Source organism: Hydra viridissima, unplaced genomic scaffold (assembly GCF_058129835.1).
Source record: "Hydra viridissima isolate aposymbiotic clone 2 unplaced genomic scaffold, HvirCarnegie_v1 scaffold_10, whole genome shotgun sequence".
NCBI classification, from domain to species: Eukaryota; Metazoa; Cnidaria; class Hydrozoa; order Anthoathecata; family Hydridae; genus Hydra; species Hydra viridissima.
Genome location: NW_028324309.1, coordinates 1,273,919 through 1,286,373, shown reverse-complemented (window position 1 = coordinate 1,286,373; position 12,455 = coordinate 1,273,919). Strand labels below are relative to the sequence as shown.

Below are 12,455 nucleotides of genomic sequence, written 5' to 3'. Positions count from 1 at the left end.
CTTATAAATACTATGGTAGTTGAAACTAATCGGAACGCAAGAAATAAATAAGCAGCGTCCCCTCAGAAGAAAATCACGTTTTAAAAATTGGAAACCAATAGATTTAGAAGATATGCGGCAGTTCCTTGGAGTTCTTCTTCATATGGGGTGTGTCAAAATGCCATCTTTAGAACACTAATGGTCTAAGAACAGTCTCTATAGATTTCCCTTATTTTCTAGAATAATGTCACAAAATAAATTCCAACTAATATTACGGTTTTGGCATTTTATTAACAATGAAGATTCGGGTAGTGGACACTTTTGTAAAATTATTGGACTTCTCAATCACACTTAAGTAATCCAATTAATAACATCTACTGTCTTAATAAAAATATATCAATCGATGATTCAATGATGCTTTAGAAGGGACGTCTTGTATTCAGGCAGTATGTGAAAGATAAAAGACATAAATATGGTATCAGGCTCTATGAGCTTTGCAAAGCAAATGGTATTGTACTAAAAGTAAAAATCTAATCTGGCGAGACAATTCTCGATAAACATTTGTTGGGTCAAACGAGAGCTATTGTTTTAGATTTAATGGAAAAAGGTCTGGGAAAAGGTTATCACCTGTACACCGATAGCTTTTACAATTTCTTTGAATTAACAAAGCACATGATAAATCAAAAAACATATATTTTTGGTACTTTAAGAACTGACCGAAAGTCAAATCCAAAAGAGATACAAAAGCAAAACTGAAACAGGGAGACGTTATAAGCAGAAGCAGATAGGGTGTAGTGGTTGCTAAATGGAAAGACAAAAGAGACGTGCTAATGATTAACAACTTGCATTCGTTGCAAATGATTGAAGTGACAAATAGGAGAGGAGAGAAGAAAATGAAACCCAACATTATTAAAGATTACAATCAATATATGTCAGGAGTAGATAGGGCGGAACAAATGGTATCATATTATGATTGCCTAAGAAAGACAATCAGATGGTGTAAAAAAGTAGCACTTCATCTCTTTGATACTTTTTTGTTTAATGCTTACTGTCTAAACAGCAAATATGGAGTTGATAAAACAATTTCCTTGCTTAAGTTTAGAGAATTAGTTGTTACGGATTTATTGGGTGAACGTTTGAATGAAGTTGTGTCTCGAATCACCAATAATAGCTTCCACAACTTGTCTTCAATACCACCGAATGAAAAGAAAAAATTCCTAACCAAACCATGTCGAGTCTGCTCTAAAATAAAACGTAAAGAAACACGATATGAATGTGCTGTTTGTGAAAATAGACCTCCGTTATGTATTGGCGAATGTTTCAGAATGTATCATTCAACAGAATAGGTTTACACTTAAATTTTCATGAAATAAAATTAAATCAATATCAATGTTTTATTTTTATCTGTTTTAAGCTATTTCTATTTTTATCCGCATTTAAATTAGGTTCCCTGGATTTTTAAAATAAAAACTTGAATGTAATATTTTCTGAAACCAAATGTGAAGCCAAGATAAAAAAAAAAAAAAAATTGAACAGACAAAGCCAGTCGTGCACAAATATTATTTGAAATAAGTTAGTATAACTACGAGTTTACTCGTAGTTGGCAAACTCATGACGCCGGCTTACTACGAGTATTCTCGTAGTTGGCAAATATCAAAGTCCCGCTAATTACGAGTATACTCGTAGTTGGCAGCGAAAGTGTTAAGTAAACGATCTCAATTTCTATATCACCATCAGCGTTATTTCTTAAAGTATTAAGAATGTCTAGCTATATAAAATTAAGCTTAAAACTTGGTTCTATCGCTGTTATCTTTAATAACTAAAAGGAAGTTGATGTGACTGGTTAGACGAGACCAAAACTTTTCGACGAATCCGACAGACTTGAATATAATTTAATTTCTATTGTTTAAAACAAAAGATTTTTAACAATTAGCCACGAGCACGGTTCGCAAAAAAAACAAAAAAAAAAACGTTGTTGCACGTCCATCTCTCATACCTCCATGGCGATATCAAAGCGAAAATCCATACACGTGTACAAAAATGTGTGGAAACCTTTAATGAAACCAAGTTACATGGCTGTGCTAAAATCTACACAACCTGCACAGCTTCAAGAAAAATTGAAAAATCTTTCTAATTGATATGTACTACAGAAATTTTTCTCTTTCATAAACCCAATTTCATGATCTACATTCGTTAGAAACTTTCGTTGAGAAACCGGTAAAACCGGTTTAAATATATATAAAAAAAAATCAAACCTCAACCTGCACAACTTTAAGGAAAAGTGAGAGTTGATAGTGTAAGCTTTTTCTTTTGTAAAGTATAGAATTTATTTTTTCTATCTAATACAAATTTCCATAACGTACTTTTTTAATTACGGTGTTGCGTTAAAAAAGTTAGTCGTTAAAAAAGTTTATTAAATGTGAAATCTGCGCATGCGCAAAATCATTAAAACTTTTTTAACGCCTTACGGCGCACAGTGGAAAATTGTAGAGCAACAGCATATCATAAATGTTTTTTACTAATATCGCTACTGTCATTATATTTCAATTTTATTTAATAGTTTAATAGTAAATCATTACTATAATGCAGGAATTTCACATAATTTTATGTAAAAATAAAAGATTTGAAGCCCTATTGTTTATTACTTTTGCGGATGTTCATTTCAAACCTGTTCGCTTCATCACTTTAAAAGTGAATTTTCTATAAAACTTTCTAGGAATAAGTATAAAGTATTATACATTTTTGAAAAGCTCATGTTATGGAGATTTTAAGAAAATTATACATTTTTACTTATATGGTTCAGTTTAGGAGTAATTATTTGAACAATAAAATAAATGAAAAAAAATAATATTCTTCAAGTTCACTGAGACTTTTGGTAGTTACCCACGCTTCCCCACGCTTTACATTTAATGTAGTATTGTAGCCTAGGTGTTTATTAAAAACATTTATAAGAATGAGTTGCAGAAACGTGCGGTTTCCGAAATTATCGAGAAAAGAGTGATAAAAGTAAAAAAACAGAAAACCGCTTTTTATCGTGGTTTCAAATTTTGTTCATTTATAACAATAGCTTGGTATATGTTTTTTAATTTATTATCAATTTTTTATTGATACCATGGCATTCTTTTATTTTTGCACTCATTTTGTGGTGAATGTACACTGCCAATATATAAAGAGTTGAAACATTTATATCAGTATAAGAAACTCACAGTGGAAATTAAACCGACTCGTTTGACTATTGAATATTACTTAAGTTACTTTTGTGACTTGTTAAAATGACAACTTTTAAGTGTTTGAAATGTAAATTATTGCTTTCCTATATTGATGGAGGAATGACAGTTGAGGCACTGTCAACAATTTTATAAGAAAATTATCAACTTTCTGAGGACAACTTGTGTTTCATCATTAGTGGTATTTAAAGGCACATTATTCCGTCTTTTAATAAACGATGGATACTGGCGTCACGGAAAAAGGAAGCTTTTTTATCTAAGAACAGTGATTGGTTGGATATTGTGTATCTTTACCTAACTCAGAAGAGGCAATTACCGACTCCACGCCATCTACTTCTTTTGAAAAACGCGGAAGGCCGTGCGTGTCTTATGGAGATTCGTCAGAATCCAGCAAAAAAAGAAAAAATTCCATGTTACTTAAGGAATATGGATTCGAGCATATCTTTAATACATATCTTCAGGCGTTGCATTCAATAGGAGAAGAAGCAGAAGCAAAACTTGTGGAATCATTAAGGATTGCTGATAAAGACAAAAAAAAATTAACATCGAGTTTTATGGAAAACGCAAGCCAGAAAAATATGCTAACTGATGAAGAAGCACTCAGCGTGTTTATTGATTTAGATTTAACAAAAGCACAATATTTGTACATGAGGAAGGTGACAAATGAACGAAACTGTTCCATATTCCCACCATATTGTAAAATTCAAGAAATTAAACAGATCTGCTATCCACCATCTTCTGCAATAGAAATTACGAACACACATGCGAAAATTCTGGAACTGCAAGATTTATTGGATCACACTGTAGCTAGAATTTTGACCATAGATTCTCTGTACAGTATTGAATTCAAGCATTTACTTTCATATAGTAAATGGGGCTGTGATGGTTCCTCTGGCCAAAGCCAATACAAGCAGAAACTTCCAGAGGAATCTGAACTTATTTCTTATGCAAATTTGTTTACTAGTTCTTTGGTGCCTATCAAACTAATTGATAAAGTAACTGGCGCAGTTGTTTGGCAAAATCCGGCACCTTCATATGTTCGTTTTTGTCGACCTATATGCATTGAATTTTGCAAAGAGACTTCCAAGAAAACTAAAGCCATTGTAGATGAAGTAAAGAGCCAAATAAACTCTTTGCGTGAAATGTGCAAGAACTTGATGAAGATACTCTGCAGCTTTTGAAAGTCAACGAACTGATTTCAGGAACTGAAAGTCCCTATGTAGTTATGATATAGTACCTTTAAGGTGGTACCAGGGTAAAAAACGGCTATTTTTGATAAAATTTTGAAAAATACCAAAATTAATGTTTTGAATTCTTAAATCTACCTATTTCAATATGCGTTTTGCAAAAAGTCAAAAATCTTCTTAATTTTAATCAAATTTGGCCTTTTTTTAAAGAGCAGTTTGGTTCTTGCTTCATAACAACGACCTTAGAAACGCTTTTTATCTCGCTAAATCTCAATTTTTCAGAAAAAATAACTTTTGATAGAAAATAGATAATGGGCTGAAATTTTGCAGATTTAAAGATGAACATATTACGAATGTTGTCTATGAAGCAAATTTTTGTTATTTTTTATTTAAAACTCATTTTTATCATGCTTTTGTCCCAAACTTCCCTTAATTTTATATCTTAAAGTTCGAATGTCAACCTGGTAAAATTAAAAATGTTTTAAAAAATTCTGTTTCATAGACAACATTCTAAATACATTAAAGAATTCATGTTCAAATTTTCAAGCAGTTTTGACTCTTTTTGAGTTAGTTATATTAGATGAAAGAATAAGCAGGTTTGGGGGTAAAATAACACTAATTATGCGCATAATTAATGACGTTATCACTAAAATTTTTTTATTTGGCTACTGTTTTATATATTTTTTTTGTTCATTAATAGAAAAGAGCTAAAGTCTATTAATAGTTTTCAATTTCTTGTTAAAAAGTTACCTTTACCCTGGTACCACCTTAATATACCTATACATTATTTCATAAAAACAACTATTTAAAAATTGTTATTAAGAAACTGTCTTAAATATTTCTATAATTAGTAGGTAAACACTTTATGTATTTTTCGTAGTTTTTAATAATTTTAAGGTATTTTCATATATTTGTAAAGCATTGTGTTAAAGTGTAAATTAACTAACTGCCAATTTTGAAGTTTTTGATTTTTATTTATTTATTTTTAATATTGTATTACAAAAAATTCTTATAAAGAGTATTTCACAAGAAGCGTCATATACTACTTTACATTTGTGCAAAATTTCAAATCTCTATTTTTAGTAACAAAAAAGTTATCGATTTTTGGTCCGAAACACACCTTTATTTTCCACTGTGCGGCGTTAAAAAAGTTTGCCCGTTAAAAAAGTATTCAAAATGGTACCGTCAACCGGGGTAACTTTGGTCGCCGGGGTGACTTTGTTGACCGGGGTCAATTGTTGATTTTTTTTCAAATTCCTAAAATTTAACAAAGATAACATGTTTTAATTTTGTTAGAGATACCAACTATATATATCGACTATTATATCAACAAATTTGGTATATCAACAGTTTTTGTGAATATAGCACAGTTACTTCGTAGACTACATTGAGTTTATTTTGGCATGTTTTGACACTTCTGATACATTTATTGAACCATTTGAATTCTTAGCCGGTGAAAATGCCGAGGAAATATAAGCAAAAGCGTGGTTCAAGAGCATATGCAACTTCATACAGTCAAGAAACGTCCAATGCTATAAAAGAATGTTTAACTGGAAGAGTAAGCGTGAGAAAGACTAGTCGAAAGTTCGGAATATACGCTTCCTATTTGCTTTAACCGCTGGACGTTGCTGTTTTCCGTCCGCTAAAAATAGAAACGCGCATCAAAGAATCAATACCAAAAAATCAGTTCCTCGGTCTTCTTGCTCTACTGCAACGTCAATTGAAAAGCGATAATTTGAGATCTGACTTCAAGGCTAGTGGAATATTTCCCTTCGATAAAGAAATGGTCATGAAGCGTTTGCCACAGGTTAACAAAGACATTGGAGGAGGTACCGGTAGTACTGTTAAGGAAGCATTCAATGAAGATATAGAAGGTCTATTAGTGAAACATTGTGGAAAGGATGGGAAAACAAATCGCACCAGAGGGAAAAAGATCACACCTGGCAAAGCGATAACACCGCAAGATCTGGTGAATAACACAACTCCTACCACATCAAAGAATAACAGTAACACCAAGAATAACAAGAAAAGGGCAAGAGTTGAACAAGTGTCATCATCCTCAGATGACGATAATGACCTACTAGAAAATGACTGTTAATGACTTTTGCACAATAACAGGGAGCTAGTTGCAAAATTTTTTGTCCATTTAAATGTTCTTTTCATGTTTCTCTAAGTGTTTAAGGGCTGATGATTTTTTAAAACTCCAAAAAGTGACCAATGTTACCCCATAGCAGGGTTATTATTGATCAAACATGATAAAAACCTGGGGTAACATTGGTCACTTTTCGGCGTTTAAAAATAAATATTTGTAATAAAAAAATTAAAAAAATAAATATAGAGGCCTATAGCCAAGACCTATAATGTTATTACCACAAGAGAAAACTGTAAAAAGTTAATAAGATTCAGAGATGTTTAAGAAAAACTGCCAAAACTGACCAAAGTTACCCTGGCTAACGATACTCTTTAATTTGCGCAACCCTCAAATCCACAACAGAATATGCTTTGATATTTTGATTAAGGCATTGGGAAGCATTCTTTTTTTATTTTTGAGCAAAAGCTCTCAAAGAGAGTTTCAATTATTTTTTCCAAATTTTTTTTCCATGTAATTTTCTAATTCTACAAAGTTATACAATTCTCATGACATTTTCTTTTTCATTTGACCTCCTCATAGTATCAAAGCTTTTAAACTCCTAAATAAATTATATTTCATGAAAAAATAGAACATAGATACTCACTTTTAAAAGAATTATACTATACTAATTATAGTAATATATACAAAATCAAATATTTTTAAATTATCATATTATAGTTCAAAAATATTAACATTTCACCATGAGCTCCTGTTAAGCTATATCTCTTTGCAGTATATACATTTCCACCTATACTAAAAAGTCTTTCACTCTCCACAGAAGACAGTGGGCAGCTTAAATACTTTAAAGCAAGCTTTGCTAATAGTCGCATTTTGGTTTTCTGTGATTTCCACCACAACAAAAGATTGCTTTCTTTGTCAATAAGGTCTTCATTTGAGTTGTGTTGAATTTTGTTTAATAAAGTTTCATTTGAAATTAAAGTTTGTGGTTGACCGATTTATTTAGAATTAAACCCTACAAGTTCTTCAAAGCAATTATCAAAACCCATTTGTACTATATCTTTCTATTCATTTAGTAATGTACCATTATTTTCTAATTCTGAGTCAATATTTTCAATGTCACAAGCTGCAGACCGATCATTTTCAGTAACTTTGATGTTTTTTATATTTTCATGGGTTTTAATAAGTTGAATGGCTATGTTCTCAGTACTTGTTTTAGCAGCTGAAAAGGTGTTTTCATTTTTGAACATTTTTAATTTGAATCTGGGATCAAGAAATATTGACAAGATGATGTTATAGTTATCAGTATATTGTTTGAAACTATTCTCCATTGAATTAGCTGTCATCAATTAAAGCTTTATTAATGAAATGTTTCAAAAACTGTATCTGTGGTATAATATCTGAGACAATAGAATTTCTTTCACTCAAGCGAACTCTTGTTTTGTGGAAATCTTTTAGCAAAACACAAAACTGTCCAATAATCATCCATTTGTTTGCATTTAATAAAGGAAGCTTACCATTTTCAAGTGCATATATGGTTAGAGGTTTCCTTTGATCATAAATTAGTTCTAACATATGACAGGTACTATTCCACCTTTTTGGAACATTTTGAATAAGTTTGGGCTTAGGAACATTGTTTGCTTCTTGAAGAGCTTTAAGTTTAGGGCAGACTTGGGGAGAATGGCTGAAATGCCCAACAATTAAATGCCAGTTTGCAATGACATTCTTGAAAACTGTTTGTTCAAAAATACACTCATTAATTACTAGTTGCAGTGTGTGTAAAAACAAGCCATACTATCATATGGGCTATCTTTAATAGCCTTGACAATATTTCTACCATTATCTCTAGCTATTAAATGAATTTTTGAAGGTGATATTTTAAATTCAGCCATATCTTCAATCAATTCAGCAATATTTGCTGCTGTATGCCTCTCAGGAAATGGAGCTACTCTAAGTACAACAGTTTTCTGATTAAATGTATTGTCTAAACAGTGACCTGTCAAGCTCATGAAGCTTTCATTTGAACTACTGGTCCATATATCAGTAGTAAAGCTTATAAATTCAGCAACTGAGTAAACATGGACAGCCATTTTTAACATAAAGTATAAAATAATTTCATCAACTGAGTAAACATGGACAGCCATTTTTAATATAAAGTATACACTAATTTTTATTATTTTACATACCCTAATGAAACAATGCAACTTTTTTAACGTCTAATTTCATTCCCTAACGAATGCTCCTTTGACCGTACTGCGCATGCGAAACGCATGCGCAGAACTATTTGTTCATGCTTAAGCCTAAGTGCCGCAACAACGGCACTTAGGCTCAAGCATGAAGTTGATTTCTCTTTAGGTCAATCAGGCAGGACACCATATTACATTTTTAAAAAAAAATAAATAAATAAAACCTGAAGGTTTACATAGCCAATTATGGATACTAATGGTGAAATATTTTTTGCAGCTGCGGTTGCCAAAATTAAAATCGAAAAAGTCTGGCAGACAACCGGTTTTAATTTACTGCCATTAAAATTTTACTGCGCAGCAAAATTCCAACGTTAAAATTTTACTGCGCAGTAAAATTTCAACGTTGGAATTTTATTGCTATCGTTATTTTTTTACTGACTTTTTTAATATACAGTTTTTGGCATTTATTTTTTTTTGGCGTTTTCAAGATGTACAAAAATATTAACTTTCATGATATCAGGAAATATTTGAATGACAAAAAGTTTCCTGTAGGTGTAAATGAGAGAGGAAAAAAGGCAAACTTTAAAAGGCAATGTAAAAACTTTGCAATTATATAAAACATTTTTTAGTTCTAATTATTGTTTTTATTTAAATGTCTAAAAACAAACTTTTGCTTCTTGAAGGTGATTGTGGTAATAGATCGAGAAGAGCAACTAAACATAGTTAAAGAAGTTCATGAGGGTCTAGGAACTTCAGAGAAAGCTGTTGCATTAGCTGGTCACCTTGGTATTAATGCTGTTAGAAAGCAAACATCTTCAAGATTTTTTTGGCATTCAATAGTGGAGGATATCACAAAGCATATAAATCAATGTGACATGACAGCTACTCAGCAGCATGTTACCTCGGCTTACCATCCACAAACCAATGGCCTTGCAGTGAGACAGAACCAAACAATTAAGAAAGCAATCATTAAGGTCTTAAATGAAAATGTTGAAAATTGGGTGTCAGTTTTAGACGGAATCCTTTTTGCTCTACGTGTTAAAGTGCATGATTCAATGGGGTACTCACCATTTTTCCTTATATATAACCGACAATCCTGCCTTCCAATCGATGTAAAATACATAGATAGACTCAATGATGATGAATATAATCTTGTATATGATAAAGAGGTTTTACAAAAAGCTTTTGAAATGAAAAGAGGAATTGAAGAAAAAGCCATGAAAAATATCGTTTGTTCACAAAAGAAACAAAAAATTGACTAAAGCGTGTACACGAAATAAATGTGAAAGAATAAGCACGTCATTTTTTTTCAGTGGTTGTATTAAAATCTTTTTAATTTTTTTGTATTTTGTTTACAACGTGTTGTGGTTACAAAAAATATGTTAGTTTTTGGATTTAACTTGAAATTAGTTTTAAAAATGACAAAAGAAGACGTAAGAGAAAAAATTATGCACAAATATTTACAAAATCCTAATAGTAGCAACAATTCGATAGCAAAATCGTTGTAAATACATCCATACACCGTTAGTCGTGTTATTCAACGTTTTTCTCAAACAAAATCGATCAAACGCAAATCTGGTGGTGGAAGAAAGGAAGGTTTTAAAGATATAAAACTAGTTAGAAAACTGGTTATCAGTTTTAAGAATAACCCAAGCCTTTCACTCAGGGAACGTGCAAAGATATATGGAGTTTCTCATAGTTTCGTTGCAAAAGTTAGAAACAAACATGGTTTTCATTCTTTCAAAGCACAAAAAGTGCCCAACCGTTCTGAAACCCAACAAAAAAGTGCAAGAACCCGCGGCAGAAAGTTGTATGACAATTTTATTTCTAAAAATTTCTGTTTTATTGAAGATGATGAAACTTATATCAAGTACGATCATCAACAAATTCCTGGTGCTGTTTATTATATTGCCAAATATAGAGGAAAAGCAGATAAGAAATTTAAATACACAAAACATGACAAGTTCGCTAAAAAAGCTTTGATTTGGCAAGCTATTTGCAGTTGTGGCAAAAAATCAGCACCTTATATTTCTCAGTCCACACTTTCTGGTCAAATATATGTTAAAGAATGTTTTCGAAAACGCCTTTTACCTCTCATTAAATCACACAATAACAGGCCTGTGTTCTGGCCTGATTTAGCATCAATTCATTATTGAAGACTAGCTATGGAGTGGTATAAAAAGAATAATGTGAAATTTGTGCCTAAAACAGAAAATCCTCAAAACTGCCCAGAATTGAGAGTTATTGAAAAGTACTGGGCTATTATTAAAAGAAAAATGAAAAAAACAAAAAAGCTTTGCAGAAACATTAAAGATATTAAAATATCTTTTAAAAAAGCATCAAATAGTTTTGATTCTTATTCTGTGCGCAAGCTTATGGGTACCACTAAAGCAAAAGCTCGAAATTTTATTAGATTCCCACAGGAATAATTAATTTTTTTTTTTTAATGTTTGATCTTCTTATATTATTGTATTAAAATTATTACTTGGTTCGAAATAAAAATTGAGGAGTACTTTTTTTTTAGTTGTTTTTCTACTTTCACATTTATTTCGTGTACACGCTTTATGACAGAAAGCATGCAACAGCTCAAAGTATTGCGTTGGTCAGAAAGTACTTTTAAGAAATCTTAAAAGAGATGATAGGAAAGGTGCAAAAATGACTTTCTCGTGGCTGGGTCCATATGAGATTCTTGATATTTTATCAAATTCTACATGCTTATTAAGGAACAATAAAGGGGATAACACATTGCAAAAAAAATATTCTCTACATCATCTTAAACCATTTATTGAAAAGGAAAGTAATTCAAAAATACCTGAATTATCTTCAGAATGTGGTGATAAAGATGAATTTCAACGCCACCTCAACCTAATGAAACATCCCTCCAAAGATATTCGCCAGAAAACTGCTGAAAAACTTGCTCTCAAAATACTTGTTATGCCAGATCTTATTGATGGAAAAGAAAATGATGTACCTTTGAAAATGAATGCATGCAAAGCTGATGGAAATTGTTTCTTTCGAGCAATTTCGTTTTTGCTGTCAGGTTCTGAATGTCAACATGTATGTGTTCGCGATCTAGTTGTGAAACACATGACAACAGAACCCTGCTCCAGTCTCTTATCAGGATATTTAGGTGATGACGTGGGAAGTTATCTCGCCAAAAGTGACATGGCCGCAGATGGTATATGGGCTACAGATGTAGAGATTCTTGGTACTGCAAATCTTATTGGAATTGATATAGCGGTGTGGTCATTCACGGGACAAAAACTAACATGGCTAAAATATCCAGCTTCCACTAAACTTGATCAATTAACATCTCATACTATTCTTTTAGAAAATAAAAACAATAATCATTTTAATGTTGTTTTGTCACTAAAGACTTTAAAGTGAGAAAAATTTATACTGAAATAAAATGTTGTTGGTTCCACTTATTTTTCATGTTATTTTAGAAGTATATACAGTCCTATTGGAAGTATATCTGAACCCATTCGTCAGATATATACGTCAATAATTTATGGCCTTCAGTTATTGGTAAACTTATTTGATATATGTTCCTAAATGTAAATTCTTCTAATGCTAAGAATAAAGGAGAATGCAAAACTTTACATAAAAAAGTGAATCAAAATCTAGCCTGGAAAGTAAACTATCATTTAATGTATGCATTAAATAATAAAAGTTTCATAGGAAGAAAAATTGAAGTACCCTTAGTTTTATAAAACATGTATATTTTTACCCGCCCCTCCCACAAACTTTAACATCTCTTTTCTTGATGACAGTAAAAAAATAACGA

General features: G+C 31.4%; 1 protein-coding gene across 1 annotated transcript; it reads right to left on the bottom strand.

The window, feature by feature from the left end:
- Positions 1-7,817: 7,817 nt before the first annotated feature.
- On the bottom strand, positions 7,818-8,572 carry LOC149882536 (zinc finger BED domain-containing protein 4-like). The gene is made up of 2 exons (XM_090100032.1): positions 8,278-8,572; positions 7,818-8,215 (listed from the first exon to the last, which is right to left on the bottom strand). The coding sequence occupies exons 1-2, from the start codon at positions 8,570-8,572 to the stop codon at positions 7,818-7,820; spliced, it is 693 nt and encodes a 230-aa protein (XP_089956158.1).
- Between the last annotated feature and the right edge of the window lie 3,883 nt (positions 8,573-12,455).

Coding starts and splice junctions, on each gene's coding strand:
- LOC149882536 (XM_090100032.1), bottom strand. CDS start 8,572: ATGGCTGTCCATGTTTACTCAGTTGCTGAATTTATAAGCTTTACTACT. Junction 8,216..8,277: donor TAAAGATAGCCCATATGATA/GTATGGCTTGTT, acceptor TTGAACAAACAG/TTTTCAAGAATGTCATTGCA.